Genomic DNA, 16,691 nt, shown 5'->3' with positions numbered 1-16,691 from the left:
CACATCTCTCGGAGGATGTGGTACTTTCTCAATACATGTTTAGATTTCTGATGAGACCTTGGCTCCTTTGCTTGAGCAATGGCTCCCATGTTGTCACAAAACACCGGGACATGAGCAATTCCATTAGGAATGACGCCCAACTCTTGAACGAAATTCCTTATCCAAACAGCCTCCTTTGCTGCAGCTGCCACAGTGGTGGAATCCGTAGTACTGTCTTGCTTGGAACTCTTCCAAAAGACAGCTGCACCATCGAGCATGAATATGAACCCAGAGGTTGACTTTGAGTCATCGATATCGCTTTAGAAGCTAGAGTCGTTATAGCTTTCAAATTTCAGTTCTCCACCCCCATAGACCAAAAACAACTTATTGGTCCTTCTCAAATACTTGAGGATGTCTTTCACAGCTTTCCAATGTAGAAGACCAGGGTTCGATTGATGTCTACTCACTACACTTAGTGCGAAAGCAACGTCAAGATGTGTAGATATCATCTCATACATGATACTACCAATTGCGGATGCATACGGAGCGTGTGTCATCGTCGCTATCTCTGCATCAGTCTTGGGAGACATAGACTTGGATAGGGAAACCCCATGACACATTGGTAGATGTCCTCTCTTAGACTCATCCATCGAGAACCGCTTCACGATGGTATGAATGTATGTGGACTGGGTGAGACCAAGCAATCTTCTCGATCTATCTCTATAGATCTGTATTCCCAATACAAAAGATACTTCACCCAAGTCCTGCATCGATAACTTACTCGATAACCATATTTTAGTTGATTGCAACATTTCTACATTATTCATAGAGAGTAGAATGTCATCAACATAAAGTATCAAGAATGTCACAGCACTCCCACTGACCTTCTTATACACACAGGGTTCCTCAGGATTCTTAGTAAAACCAAACTCTTTGATTGTACTATCGAATCTGAGGTTCTAACTCCTAGATGCCTGCTTTAGACCATAAATAGATCTGTGAAGTTTTCATACCATATGCTCACTTCCAATAGATGTAAACCCTTCAAGGTTGAGACATATAAATCTCTTCCTTTATATCCCCATTAAAAAAGGCGTCATACAATGCAGCTATGGCTAACAATATCCTTATAGACTTGAACATTTCAACTGGAGAAAAGGTTTCCTCAAAGTCAACTCCTTGTCTTTGAGTATAGCCTTTTGCTACCAATCGCGCCTTGAAGGTCAATACATTCCCATCCGCCCCAAGTTTCCTCTTGTAAATCCATTTACACCCTATGGGAACAGTTCCCTTAGGTAAATCCACGAGATTCCACACTTGGTTCGAATCTATGGAATTCATCTCAGATTCTATTGCTTCAAGCCACTTGGATGAATCGACGTCAGATAATGCTTCCTTGAAGGTCCTTGGATCACATCCATGGCTCATCATGGCCCTCTTCAAGAAACGTGGTCTCGAGAATCTCTCGGATTTTCTAGGAGCTTGTATCTCCTCTCTTGGCTCTTCGGGTGTGGGTTTTTCAATTGTGGGTGACTCTCGAACCTCTTCGAGTTCTATCATCTCCCTTTTTCTATCAAATAAAAATTCTCTTTCCAAAAAGGTTGCATTCCTAAGAAACAAACACATTTGTTTCTTGGGTATGATAGACCGAACCATGTCCATCAAAGTCCGGTTACGACGCTTAGAAACACCATTCAACTGTGGTGTAGCAGGCAGAGTCCACTGCGAGAGAATCCCATTCTCCCTAAGATACTCTTGGAACTCGGCACTCAAGTACTCACCACCTCTATCCAATCGAAGTGACTTGATGCTTCGTCCCAACTGTTTCTCTACTTCACTTCTAAATTCTTTGAACATTTCAAAGGCTTCATACTTGTATTTCATCAAATACAAATACCCATACCTCGAAAATTCATCGGTAAAGGTGATGAAGTAGGCATGTCCATGCTTAGAGGTGATGCTAAGCGGACCGCACACATCGGTATGGATCAAATCCAATAACCCTTTGGCTCGCTCCACATGGCCCTTAAAGGGAATTTTGGTCGTCTTTCCTTTTAGACATGATTCACAAGTTGGGAGAGAACTAATATCAGACATATCAAATATGTCCACTCCCACTAGCTTGTTTATCCTTCTTAGGGAAATATGTCCTAATCGAGCATGCCATAATTGTGCTGTATTAAGAGTATCTTACTTTCGCTTGTTTTTTGTTATTATTTCTTTGACATTGTTTAGTGGAATATCTTTCAATTTTAAGTTATAGAGATCGTTTTCAAGTTCTTCAGTACCAATCAAACATTCATTCTTGTAAATGTTGCAAACACCTTTGCTAAATAAACAAGAATATCCATCTTTATCATGCATAGAAATGGAAACAATTTTTTTCACCAAATCAGGTACAAACAAAACATCTCTTAAAATCAACTTAAAATCATTGTTCAAAATCAAGTAAACATCTCCTACGGCTTTGGCAGCAATTATTGCTCCATTTCCCATCTTCAAGAAGGTCTCACCTTCCCTAAGCCTCCTACTTCTTCCCATCACCTGTAAATCATTATAGAGATGTGAGCCACAGCCGGTATCCAATACCCAAGAAGTAGAGTTAATTGAAATGTTTACTTCAATATAGAACATACCATTTCCAGAGCCCTTCTGAGCAAGATATTCTCTGCAGTTACGCCTCCAATGTCCAGGCTTCTTGCAGTGATGACATATGTCAATAGTCTTGTCAGCTTTAACTGGTGTAGCTGCCATAGCGGGACTTGGAGCTTATCTCTTCAAGGGCATGTTCTTCTTGGGACGTTGGAAAGAACACTTATTTCCCTTCCCATGTGGACCAGTCTTCGTGCCAGATGAAGAGCCCACATAAAGAACCGACTTCTCTTTCTTGATGGTGGCTTCAAACGTAGCAAGCATATTCACCAACTCCTTAAGGGTAGGCTCTAGCTTTTTCATGTTGAAGTTCACCACAATAGGATCAAATGAGCTAGGCGGCGACAAAAGAAACACTTCAGTGGTCAACTCCGAAGGCAACGTAAGATCCATGCCAACGAGCTTATCCACGAGCCCAATCAACTTTAGGCCATGCTCATGGACCAAGGCCCCATATTGCATGCGTAGAGTGATCAGCTCCTTGACGATAGCATGCCTAAGAGGCCGTGTTTGCTCACTAAATAGCTCCTTGAGATGCAAATAAATGTCAGCAGCACTCTTTGCATCCTCAAAACGCCTCTGCAGCTCATCATTCATAGAAGCCTGCATATAACACTTAGCTCGCAAGTCATGGCCACACCAATCCTTGTAAGTCTGCAATTCCTCAGGAGTGCAGCTAGTCGGAACCTCAACAGGGGGCGACTCAGTGAGTGTAAAAGCTATCCTTTCCGAATTCAAGACGATTATTAGGTTTCTTAGCCAATTGAGGTAATTAGGTCCGGTTAATATGTGTTTTTTGAGTACTACAGTAGCAGATTGCGAATCGAAGACATTGTCAAAATTTGTACTGAAAAGTAAAACAGATAAATGTTAATGATTATTTTATATTTAGTAATATATAAAGTATAGATTTTTACTTCATAAATTTCTCTCCCACTGTTTTGACATCTTTCACTACCCTCTAGTGAAAACGGGAGACTCCTTTCCTCAGTAGGTACGTAATGTCCAATTAGCAAATCATGATCCCGAATAATATCAACCAATCATAATTCCTAAAAAGTAGTCTCCAATTGCATCACCATGCAACCCTCTACGTAAACTTTTGTCTCATGCTTGATTAGGACCCAATAATATGACGTCGTTCATCTTTATTTGTCAAGCCTTACCCATCGATGTTGAACCTTAATGGATGGTCGCCATGAGTTCCCTCAATAATATGAGCTGAAATCATGGGAGTTCCACTTAGTTCACATCAACATGTCAATGGATGTCACAACTTTCCGGTGTCCAGGGCCCCCCCAATAATATTAGCCGAGCCTCGAACACGGGTAGCATTCATCGTGCACCCATTGTCGATGGAAGCCCCTTTTCGGGCTATATATTAATTTTGAATCTTATTAAAAATGAGAGTTTTTTAATTTTGAAAGGTCTCATCATTAATTTTATTTAAAAGCTCGTCATGTTTGGTCGTATATTTGCCGGATTCATGCAAATTTGTTATTATCATAATAATAACGCACATACTCATTATTTATAACATATCATGCATATATTATAAATAGTAAACAAAACAAGGATGATCAATTGCCCCAATACTAATGGCTCGTGTGAGCTAAACACGGGTCTAGGTCCAATCATAGGGAAATGCATGGGATGCAAATGCAACTATTACATAAGCCTCCAATATTTACATGTCTTTGATATTCATAATCATCAAGGCCACCATTTTCCAATCTTTATCTTCCACTATACTAATATTTACAATTAAATATCCATGGCAAATAGGGATACATCTCATGGGATGGGAACGGGCATAAACCAGGCCCACTTTATAAATTGATAATTATTACAATCATTCAACACAAAATATCCTAGCATACACCTAGCAAATTGGGCTTAGGCTTTTGATCATCCTTCATGTATAATATGACATATCATACACCATCAGTTCATTATCACAATAATCAATTGATCCAATATTATATATCTTGATCCAATTACTAACCACCACGATTATAAACTAAATTAACAAAGTATACAAACTCTTTTGTCTACTTTTTAATTAATTTATTTATAACCGAATTTCTCGTAAATCACCATTTACTATAAATAATAAAAGTACAACTTCAATTATTTATTTTATGAGAAAATATGTACAACTTTTGTAAATTTAAACTTAAGGGCCCAAAAAATAATTTTTCACCAAAAACATTTGGGCCATTTAAATTTCACAAAACATGTCAACCATCCAATGTCCCAACAACTCAAGTCCCATGACACTTTGATATTCCAAAACAATTTTGAAAATTCTAGTCGTCATCACCGTCGCCGGATCCCGTCCAACATGCACATAAAAAAAAATTTGTTAAAATCAAGGGCTGTTCGTTGCTGCCCAAAATGGACCCGAAACTGGCCTTGATTTTGTTGCAACAAATCATGTCATGCAGTTAGAAATCGACTCCAATATAATATCATGTATATGCTACACAAAATAGTAACCATAGCTCATGATACCACATGAAAGAGGATCGTTTAAGGTTCTTGCTTGCGCAGCGGAAGTTTAAAAAATATTTTCATACAAGAACCAAACACCCTAAACACTATAGTGTGTAGCAAATACAATAAAACACAAAATGACATTCATAGAGTGTTTTACAAAATATACCTATCAATCTTAAAAGATTGATGATGGCTCCAACTTAGTTGTCAAACAACTAAGCTCTTCAATGGCAATACAAATCTTCAGGCTTCCAATGAACACTCCTTGCTCAAAAATTAAGCCTACCACCAACAAGGAGATCCTCTCTAATTTTGCACTAGAAAATGAGACGATTTTTCTTTGAGAAGAGAGTGCAATCTTCAATAATTGAAGAAGCAAAATGAAGGAGATAATGCTAAGGAATTTTCGGACATCTAGTGTGTAGAGAGAAGGAGGAGTGTTTTTCTTGGTGTATCAAAAAGTTAAAGTGAGCATGTGCATGCCATGCCTTGATAATTGAAAAAGTAGCCTCCAATCCTTCACCTCCCTTGAATGCTTTCTACTTGGGCTTGTAACAATTACAAGGGCTATGGACATTTTATTTAAATGTCTCAAACACATTTGAGATCATTTAAATTTTACTTGATTTTACTCAAGCCCAATAATTTAATAATTATTTCTAATTGGGCTCTACAAGGCCCAATGTTGTTTAATTAATTCAACACTTGAATTAATTTAATTATTTGGACTTTACTAGGTCCACTAGTGTTTAATTAATTCAACATTTGAATTAATTTAATTTAGTCCATAATAATGTTTATGAAAATCACAATTTTCAAATACAATATTTATTTGGCAAAATTTTAATTTAGGAACACTTTCATAAATTAAAAGTTGCATTCTCCTTATAGAAGTCATACTTTTATTTTTCTTTGCGCTTATAAACTCCTTTTGTTTGTCACGAAAATTTGCGGGCGTGCCAGGCACGTGTTCGTGCCAAATGTGAATTAATCTGACTTCGTTTACCAAGCGTTGCAAATCTCGATTCGGTCGTAAGTTCTAACTCCTTCGAAATGGCTCCAAACTAAACGCATAAACTGTGGAAATAAAGAAATTGTGCAGGGAATCCATGAACAACATCAAACTTAAATATGTTGTTATGAAATTTGATCAACATTTTACAAGAAAGTCGAAGGAATACATAAAAATTCGAATACTCGGCTGCTAGAAATTGAAATAAACAAACGTAGAATTGATGGAATTCTGCAGAAACTTTGCTGTGTATTTTTGTGTTGATTTGTCGAGAGTTTTTTCTAATTGTCTTCACTCACTTTTGTTCCATTCTGCACGACAGTTTTCTCTTCCCCTGTCATTCCACGTTCTTCCACTTCCTTCCACGTCGGGCAGTGGCAGCAAACTGATACCACGTTTCTTCATTGGGCCACTATAATTTCACTTGGGCTTTTTCTCTGTTTGGGCTGTATCTTCTGGGCTTCCAAGACCTTGGCTAAATTACTATAAGTTGGGTTAATGGCCCATCTATTTGGGCTAAACAATTGCCCCCCGTAGTCAATTTGGCCCATGGGCCAATTTGGCTATGTTTTCGCATGTCCTTTTTCAAAACAAATAGAATTCCCTCGCACATTTCCGAGCATTTCTATCTCCCTGGAGTCCTTCAAAAAATGAGTTTAAAAATGTACTCCCTTCACAATACAAGATCCTGGCTTATTTTTATTTCTACTACCAATCTCATTTCCCAATTATCTTCCTCAATATCCGCACCAAATCCCTAAACCTCCTACACATTCCTTTCGTTCCTTCCATTGTATCCTCATCGCCACATCTCTTCGCTGGAAAACAGAAACAACGTTCCCTCCTACCGCCCTTCGTTCCTTGATTCTGCCCACTGTCCGGACGCTTTTAGTCGATTGCGAACCTCAGAGTGTGGATCGATCTGGGCGCAACCGAGGTCCGTTCTTCCTCCGCTCGACTCGCCCTCTCCGCGATACTCTTCGGGGAATAGTGGGAATCACCCACCTCTCGTTGGGTTTTGCACTTCGGTTGATGTGGGCTTCCCTTTGTGCAATTTGGTTTCTCCTCCTCGCAACTTGCTGCCCGTGCAACTCTAGGAAGCAGGTATGTTCTTGAGTTCATCCCTTCCTTCAATATGGTGGAATTAATTGTGTGGACACCCTTTGTTTTTATTCGAAACTTTACATTGATACCTTAAGGTGGGCGTTGTTTGAGCTTTTTTGGTAGCGAAATCATCATGCCGTTTAATACTCTTTTCTGTCAGTGTTAATTTTTTCCCTTGAAGAGGTTTCCTGATTTAAGATATGAAGTAGCTTGTGTGTATTAACTCGCAGGAACAAGCAGTGATTCTTCACTTGTGAGCACCCATCATTTTACCCGTAGGAGCCAACCTCTTTCCTCCAACAGCAGATTTGTTACCGGGATGTCTACTTCTGGGTATGTGTGGTCTTTATCTGGGTGTGCTTTGATAAGTCCTAATTCATCTTACTTTGAATTTAATGCCATTTGCAGACCCTCAATGATCATCGAGGAAGACTCCAATTCGGTGGAAATTTTTAATCATACCATTGATCCTTCCTATCTCCATATTCCCTTATCCACCGAGGCCACCAACATGCTATTTCCTCTGCCCATCCTTGAGCCAAACGCTTTACTGCTAAATCGCACTGTTGTACCACCCTTTGAGTTTGCAAAATTTAAATCTTTACCTATAGGAGATGTTAACTGGAATGTTTGGGTGGAGAGATTGAAAAAGTTTGATGGGGGAATGTGGCGAAAACAAGGCCTTTACCAATTCATCCAAATGTCCACCACTGATCGTACTTTTAATCTAGACCTCATCGAAGGTTCCATTTGGTTATGGGCACCGCCTTGTAATTCTTTCATTCTCCCATGTGGCCCCGTGTCCATCACTTTTCAAGACGTTTTGCATCTCACTCATCTTCCCGTTCTTGGAAATGAATTTGCCAGCCTGGTGGACACTCGGGACTTACCTCAGCTCTCTGAACGATATTGGAGTCCTTCTTCTTACTCTCAAATTATCAGGTCTTGGTGTACTCTCATGAGGACTTCCCCTACCAGCGAAGAACGTATATCCTTTATGTGGGTACTGATATGTAAGTATCTTTTTTGTCCTTCTTCTGGTAAGCCTACTATGGAGTACTTGGCCCTTGCCAGGTCCCTGAGCGTTGGGAATGTACACGGTCTTGGGGTAATGTTTTTGGGATCAGTTTACCATTGGTTGAATGTTGCCGTGAATGATGTGCCCCTTTCTAGACTTAATGGGGTTATGTGGTTTCTTCAAATGTGGCTGTTCTCTTACTTTCCTGAGTTGAAATCCCCACCTGGCCTTCTTTCTGAGAGGTTGTCATGGAGGGAACTCATTGCTTGTCAGAGTACTTTCACTGTTGCGGGAGTGTGTACTTTTATGCGATCTCTGCCCTTCTCTCGAGCGGTTCACCGGCCCCCGTTCCTCACGATCACAGCAGATGATTACCCGTGGATTGGGTATATGGCTACCAGTAAATCGATAGGCGTATCTTCCGTGATTAAAAATGTGCGGACTGCCACCCTACATCCTCGTTTCCTAGTACATGATGGGGTGTCCCCACGTGATCAGAATACCCATATTTTTGAGTTTTACAATCCAAACTTGTACCCCTCCCAGCTAGGTTGGTGTCCAACCGTGCCTTCAAACGCATTGTATCTGCCTCGCCCCCTGAACGAAATGATGAAAGCGGAGTTGTCTCAAAAGAAATTCACCTCACTATCGTTGATCGAATTATCGGAGCAAGCTGAATATTTTAAAACCCCTGTTGTGGAGGCCCCCATTTCAGTCTCTGACGACTACCTTGCATGGTGGACTGCAAGATACCATTGTCTTATCCCTTCAGAATTGGCCATCTCAGGTATATCTCTTTCTGCTTTTTGTGTGATTTGCTACTCTCAGATTTTAAATATTATATGTTTGGATATGCAGATCATCAAAGTCCCCGACAAGCCCTGGATCTGTCGGTTGCAAGGAATGATAGAAAAGGCAAGGAAGGGAGACCAAATCCTACCCAAGTGCCTCCGTCTGCCCAAGTGAAACAAGTATATGTTCCCTCGCCCTCAAGACGGCGGACTCGATCCACCACTCACTTGTCTCGGGCAATCCAGCCATTTACCTCCACTCCTTCCGCTGGCCCTGCGACAGTGGAAAACCTTGACTCCTCCTCAACCTCCAGCCCCTCTGAAAAAACCGAGTCAGATGAGCACATCCCTTTGGCCACTCCTTTGGCCTCACTCAAGCGTAGGAAAGTTCTTCCAGGGGGTTATTCCGATGATATGGCAGAAAAATCTCCCTCGGCCGGCTCCCATTCTCAGGTAACAATCATTCTACTTCCCCTTTAATTATCAGTTATTGTTTGGGTCTCACCTTCTCCTTGACATTGTAGGATCTATCGGCACGGAGGGCGATTGTCTCTTTAGTTGAAGAGAATCAGGAATTTGACTTTAGCTTTCTAGATTCAGGGGCCTCTCCTATGATTTCCTCCTCCAATATTCCTACTGGCTTGGAAGTAGCCACAGCCAAGGCTTCGCTGCGGCATTTTCTAAATATAAATCTTGACGCCTTAGGAACCATGGAGAAAAGCACCATTCTGTCTGTCGTGTCCATCCTACAAAGTAGCCCTGATTTTTCCTCCGCATCCCCGCTGCACGACGTACTGAATACTCTGCCATCTATGTTTTCTGCTTTTCAGGCTTCGAGCTCCACTTGTTCCGAGACATTGATTCAGGTAAGAAACTTCAAGGGGCAGAAAGAAAGATTGGATGGCCTACTCTCTGAGAGAAAAACCGCCATATCCATTTTGCATCAAAAGACCGCAGAGTTCGATGCCAAGGAGGAGTTGGTGAAGAAATTAGAAACGGAGCTCGCTCAACACAAAGCCGATATGGTGACTCTTTTGCACGAGAGTGAAGTTGCAAAAGCTTCCTCTGATAAACTCAAGATCGACATCCAATGCCTGGGTGATGACTTGATAAATCAGAAACTAGCCTATCAACAATGGGAGGATGACTTGAAGGCTGCTGAATGGACTCGAGCCGAGTGCCTGTCCAAATGGGAAGAATTGCGCCAACTGGATCTTTCTTGATCTTTATGGCTATCTTATTTTAGGTTTTGGCATTTTTATGGAGTTTCTGGACCATAATGTAGTATTTTCTTGACATGTTGCACCTGCTTTTGAATTTGCCTTGATTTGGCTTGTTCCTTTTTCTGCTTTGTGGATGCTGGAGAATGATTAAAACTTCATTTTGTTGTGATACCTGCTGCTTGGGATTTACTTGCAGGCGTTTATATTTTTTGGCATATTACGTTTACAAAGGAAACTCTGCCAAAATTTATCTAAAAATGAACTTTTAATAATGATGCCAACACGTGCAGATCAACACACATTCCCAATGAACGGCCGAACCAAATTCCGAATACAGCCCGTAGGCATTTCAAGATATGCACTAAATGAACTTTGCTTTGTCAACAACTTGGCCCACTAACACAATTAGCATTTTACCTAAACTAATTACAACGGACTCCATGAGTCAACATTTATTTATTTACATGTACTTCATCACTATTTACAAACAAGTTCGGCAAGGAATGGCTGCGAACAAGTTCGGCAAGGAATGGCTTAAAAGCCCATTCCTTGCATATTCATAGGAATTCCTTACAGGTTAATTATGACAGATATAAACAAAGTGGCCATTTAGCCTACTTTGTACTGCACTCTTCGCATCCTGTTTCATGAACCCTTCGGCTCCGACATCTCTACCCAACTACTGGGATAATAGTGCTTTAAATACTTGCCATTAATGCACCTTCTATGTGGCCTCCCATCCAGACTTGACAGCCAATATGCGTTTCCATCTAAAACTCGATGAACTTTGAATGGCCCTTCCCAGTTGGGCGACCATTTGCCGAGTTCCCTCTCTTTGGACCCAAGAGGTAGGATCACCTTCCAAACCACGTCTCCTTCTTCAAATATTTTCTTGTTCACACGTTTATTGTAACTTCTGGCCACCTTGGATATCTGAAGCATCAAAGCATTATATGTCTGCATTCTCAGCTCATCCAAATCCTCAAGTTCCATGATCATAGCTTCCGTGTAACTCTCTGGTTCCAAATCATTTTGCTTCATCACTCTCAAATAAGGGATCACCACTTCCATAGGCAATACTGCATCATGCCCATAAGTTAAGGTGAAAGGGCTTTGAACCAGTAGCCCTTCTCTTTGATGTCCGATAAGCCCATAAAGTTTCTGATAACAGACGGTGCCAATCTCGGGGATTATCCTCCATCATCTTTTTCAATATCTTGATCAATACCTGGTTTGAAGCTTCAGCTTGACCGTTGGACTGGGGATAATGAGGTGAAGAATTAATCTATTGGATTCCGTAATCCTCGGCAAATTCCTTCATTTCTGACCCCACGAACATAGTTCCCTGGTCGGTGGTGATCGATTGCGGGATTCCGAATCTGTGAATAATATGCTCCTTCACGAATGTAACAACATCTCTCTGTTCCACCTTCTTCATGGGAAGAGCTTCAACCCACTTGGTGAAAAAATCGGTAGCCACAATGATAAAGGAATGTCCTTTAGATGAAGGAGGATAAATTTTACCTATCAAATCCATGGTCCACCCCTGAAAAGGCAATGGTTTTATGACGGCGTGCAATTCATCAGCTGGTATTCTCTGGATATTTCCGTGTTTTTGGCACCGTTGACATCCTTTTGAATATCTTATGCAATCCTTCAGCATCGATGGCCAATAGTGGCCATGTCTGCGAATTAACCACCTCATTTTAACCCCTGACTGGTGTGCCCCACATATTCCGTCATGGACTTGCTGCATTACTCTCATGGCCTCTAGAAAACCCAAACATCGCAGCAATAAACCATCATCCCCTTTCCTGTACAGTTCGTCTCCCATCAAGATATAATGTAATATCCTCACCTTCAAACCGTAATGCACCTTCTGTTCAGGATTTCTCAATGCATCTTTTATCTCATCTCTCCAATCCCCAGCGAGGTCAACATCAATATCGAAAGTATCCACTTGTATTCCTCACTGTTGAATGGAAGGATGATTTCTTTTTTGTATCAACATGAGTTTGTGGGTGAGCTCGGGCGACATCTTTAAACCAGAAGCAATTTGAGCCAATTCATCAGCTTTCCAATTGTCTTGCCTTGGAACATGTTGGAACGTCACATCTCCAAAATCATCAAGGAGCTGTGAAGCAGCAGTAAAGTAAGGGGCCAACGCCAAACTCGAACATTTATATTCCCCTGACATCTGCTTAAGAACCAACTGGGAATCTCCGATGATCAACACATCTTTAGCGCCCAGATCTCTTAAAATCTCTAAACCAATCACTAATGCTTCATATTCAGCCTGATTATTGATGCAAGGAAAGTCTAAGTTGAATGACAAAGCAGTCTTCACTACCGTTGGGGATGTTATCAAGACTCCCACCCCTGATGCCCTCTCTGTGCTGGAGCCATCAAACTTTAAAATCCAAGGCTGATCAACATATAATACTGGGATATCTACTGGTGCACTCCCTGCCGTATCAACCATAGGGTGGTCTGCCAGAAAATCCGCAATGGCTTGGCCTTTCATGGATTTTTGGGGGCAATAAATCAATGTGAATTCGGCCAATGCCAGTGACCATTTGCCAATTCTCCCAGTCAAGATAGGCTTGTGAAGCATGTACTTGACAAGATCTGTCTGCGAAATCACATAAACTCTTGAATGAATCAGGTAATGCCGCAGTTTAGTACATGAATAATACAACGCCAAACACAACTTTTCTACGACTGAATATCTAACATCCACCTCTGTTAGTGATCGACTCAGATAATAAACGGCCTGCTCATGATTCTCTTGGTTATTTTGTGCCAAAAGACACCCAATAGAATACTGAGCGGCCGATATATACAATTTGAGGGGAAAACCATGTTTTGGGGGCATCAAAACAGGAGGTTTAGACAAATACTCTTTTATTTTATCAAAGGCTTCTTGGTGACATTTTTCCCATTTAAATTCCTCCGATTCTTTCAAATTTAATAATAAAGAAAATTCACGAGTTTTACCTGCCAGGTTTGAAATAAATCTTCTTAAATAATTTACCTGACCGAGGAATCTTTGTAACTCCTTCTTATCCTTCGGTGGCATCGCTGCCATAATGGCTTTAGCCTTATTTTTGTCCACCTCTACTCCCCGCTGGTGAACTAAAAACCCAAGGAAATTCCCAGCTTGTACACCAAAAGCACATTTCAAAGGATTCAACTTCAAGTTGTGCTGCCTCATCCTTATAGAACTCTTCTTTAGATGGCCAAGGTGATCTGCTGCTTTTCTTGATTTCACAACAATGTCATCAATGTATAGCTCTAAGCACTGACCGATCATGTCATGGAAAATGGTATTCATGGCCCTTTGGTAGGTTTCCCCCGTGTTTTTCAATCCAAATGGCATAACAAGCCATTCGAACGTGACAATCGCTCCAGGGCATCTAAAAGCTGTCTTGGATACATCCTCCTCTGCTATTTTTATTTGGTTGTATATTGAAAATCCATCCATAAATGACATCAACTCATTTTTTGCCACTGCATCGATTAACATATCAGCTACTGGCATGACATAAACGTCTTTCGGGGTGGCACAATTCAAATCTCTGAAATCTATGCAAACTCGAAGTTTCCCATTCTTTTTCATGACAGGGACTATGTTTGCCAGCCACTTCATGTATCTTATTGGGCGGATGAATTTTGCTTTGAGCAATTTTTCAATCTCTTCTTTCACCCTTGCTTCAATCGCCTTGGACATCCTTCTAGCCGGCTGTTGGTATGGTTTGAAACCATCTTTAATTGGTAGTCGATGTTCCACCAATTTACGGTCTATACCCGGCATATCTTCATATTCCCATGCGAAACAATCTTTGAATTCCATGAGAAGTTTCACCATTTCCCCTTTCATCTCTTCCCCCAATAAATCACTGATTTACGTGGGTTTAGGGCATTCCACAGTTCCCAGATTCACCTCTTTCAAAGGGTCATGAGTCTCCGGCTGCCGATCTTCCATTTGAGCCGGAGCTAAGACTATATCTTCCAACTGTAACTCTGTTTCCTCACTAATATCAGATCCGTCTTCAAATATTACTTCAGTTCCATCAATGTCCCATAATTCCTGAGATTGGATTTCAGTCACCAGCTGTTGCAATGTGGCTTTCCACTCGGAAGTTGCAGCCACTTCCATTTCTTCATTAGTGAACTTAATCATCGACCACCTCGATAATAGGTCGAACCATGGGTCTAGGAGAGACCATGGCGGTGGGTTTGAGAATTTTTTCAACTGCTTCCCTTACTTTCTTGGTGTCCATATAGACTGCTCCTTGCTGCCCATTCACCTTGTAATCACGAATTCTGATGGGTCCGAAGGCTCCATCATAGTATCTAGCTTTTATTGCGTTAGAATTTGACTGGTACGGCTGTGAATCAGCCTGTACCACTTCCACCTCATCTCCTTTCCACATCAACAGCAACTGGTGCATGGATGATGGCACACAGTGATTGGTGTGAATCCAATCCCTTCCTAGCAAAGCGTGGAAACTTGCACTGAAATTTACCACGAAAAAGGCTGACAACGAAGATCGGGACCCTACAGTGATATTTGCTGGCAATACTCCCAAAGATTTTGTAGACTCCCCAGTAAAAGCCGCCACGAAAATTTCGGTGGGAATCAAATCCTCCACCTCTTTCCCCAATTTCTGAAGAATTCTGTACGGAAAAATATTCACAGCAGACCCATTATCTATTAACACTCTAGACAATGGCTTTCCATTCACATGTGCTACAATATAGAATGGTTTAATATGCTGAGTCATTTCATTTGTGGGTCGTTTCATCAATACTCTTTTCTCTTCATCGACAAAAACACCGACGCTTTCATTCAAAATATCAGTCTGAACAGGTTGTGTACCATTTTGATTTCCAGCGAACACTTCGGACTCACACATCCTTTTGCGTTTGAATTCCTCTGGCAACATTAATGAGCCAGTGGCACATTCAAATGAAATCAAAATCTGCCCCACTTTGACAGTAGCCGTCTTGACTGGTTCACTGTCTTCCTCCGATAATAGATCATCATCTTCCTCCTCATTATCTTCAGTAGCCTTCCTCCCAAATTTTTTCTTCTCTTTAAATGACTCCTCTACCCCAGACCTACGTTCAGCAGCTTTTTCTCTCAACAAACGTCGTTTTTGGGTTCTAGAAAGAGGCTTTGGGAATTTTGGATGTTCTACTCGCCTCCATACACCATCAGGGATTGCTCTGGGAGGAACAACAAAGCGGGAATTCCTCTCATATTTTTTATCGGTGTTCATAAGAGATGGCCTCTGTATTATCTTATGAGATGACTGCTGGCCACTTCTTCTCTCGTTATTCATCGACCAAGAATATGGGCTCCTTCTGAGGTACTGGTTCACCGGCCTTTTGGCCATGGATTCCCTGTCATATCTCATATTCCTTCCAATATAATGCAGATCTTCCTCACTGTAATAGCGGTCTTTTCCATGAAAAGTTCCTGTTTTCTTCTCTTTAACCTCAAACATCATTTTCCGAGGCACCCAACACTTCTTTACAGTCATTCTTGGCCTAATGGACATGTCCCTGTTTCCACTCCTCCTCCTCTCATTGATTAAGAAGCGCAAGTCAGTACTGCTCATGTTCACATTGGCTATCGGGGGAAAAGGATCTTCATCCACGATCATTGCTTCCTTTTTCTCGGGGAATTTCAGGATCCCCTTGTTGATTCTTTCCTGCAAGACATTCTTGAAATCCCAACAAGCATTAGTATTATGATTGAAGGAATTGTGGTACTTACAGTAATCTCTTCCTTTCAATTCCTCCCTAGTGGGCAGCTTATGGTCTGAGGGGAATGTTATAAACTTCTCCTACACCAAGTGATAAAAAATTTCCTCCGTCCTTGACGCATCAAAAGTATAGGGAGTTTGCACTGGAGTCATGTTTTTCTTGGAAAGTTCTTCACTCTTGCGCTTCAATAAAGGGACAGTGCGTGTTTCCCCCAAGCGGTGATTTTCACCTGCTTGAGAAACCCCTGATCCTTGGCCTTGATCTTTTAGCAATTTAACGTCAGTTTCTTGGAGTTCAGCATGTTCTGGTGTAACAGCCTCTCCTTTTGCAGACTTCCTCCATTCCTTCACTTCTGCCACAAATTCCATCATAAAAGTAGAGAAATTTCGGGTCATTTCTCTGAGATCACAGCGAATATTTTTTTCTATGGCCAAAATAAAGTTCAGTGAAGGTCCATCACCACCAGAAATAGCAATTCCTTCCTTCATAGTCTCCTCCTCGAACTGGTGAACAATTCTTTCAACATTTCTTCCATCTACATCAGTTTCTTCTTCCTGTGAGCGATGAACTTTCCCCTGTGATGGAGGAATTCCCTCATTCTTCTCAGTACGCTTTGGAGGAATTTGGTCCCACTGGGC

The 16,691-nt window shown here is 41.2% G+C and overlaps 2 protein-coding genes across 2 annotated transcripts; one reads left to right on the top strand and one right to left on the bottom strand.

The window, feature by feature from the left end:
- Positions 1-8,364: 8,364 nt before the first annotated feature.
- On the top strand, positions 8,365-10,278 carry LOC140816112 (uncharacterized). Its single transcript, XM_073175178.1, has 2 exons — positions 8,365-9,508; positions 9,580-10,278. The coding sequence occupies exons 1-2, from the start codon at positions 8,999-9,001 to the stop codon at positions 10,276-10,278; spliced, it is 1,209 nt and encodes a 402-aa protein (XP_073031279.1). The 5' UTR covers positions 8,365-8,998.
- Positions 10,279-10,923: 645 nt separating this feature from the next.
- Positions 10,924-11,349, bottom strand: LOC140816111 (uncharacterized). The gene has a single exon (XM_073175177.1). The coding sequence runs from the start codon at positions 11,347-11,349 to the stop codon at positions 10,924-10,926; it is 426 nt and encodes a 141-aa protein (XP_073031278.1).
- Between the last annotated feature and the right edge of the window lie 5,342 nt (positions 11,350-16,691).

This window comes from Primulina eburnea, chromosome 16 (assembly GCF_022965805.1).
Source record: "Primulina eburnea isolate SZY01 chromosome 16, ASM2296580v1, whole genome shotgun sequence".
Lineage (NCBI taxonomy): Eukaryota > Viridiplantae > Streptophyta > Magnoliopsida > Lamiales > Gesneriaceae > Primulina > Primulina eburnea.
Note: the sequence above shows the minus strand (reverse complement) of the source record. Positions and strands in the feature narration are given on the sequence as shown.

What these genes read in the sequence shown, in the direction of transcription:
- LOC140816112 (XM_073175178.1), top strand. Translation starts at nt 8,999, where the DNA reads ATGGTGGACTGCAAGATACCATTGTCTTATCCCTTCAGAATTGGCCAT. An exon ending in CGGCCGGCTCCCATTCTCAG is followed by an intron (nt 9,509 to 9,579) that starts GTAACAATCATT and finishes TTGACATTGTAG; the next exon opens with GATCTATCGGCACGGAGGGC.
- LOC140816111 (XM_073175177.1), bottom strand. Translation starts at nt 11,349, where the DNA reads ATGGAAGTGGTGATCCCTTATTTGAGAGTGATGAAGCAAAATGATTTG.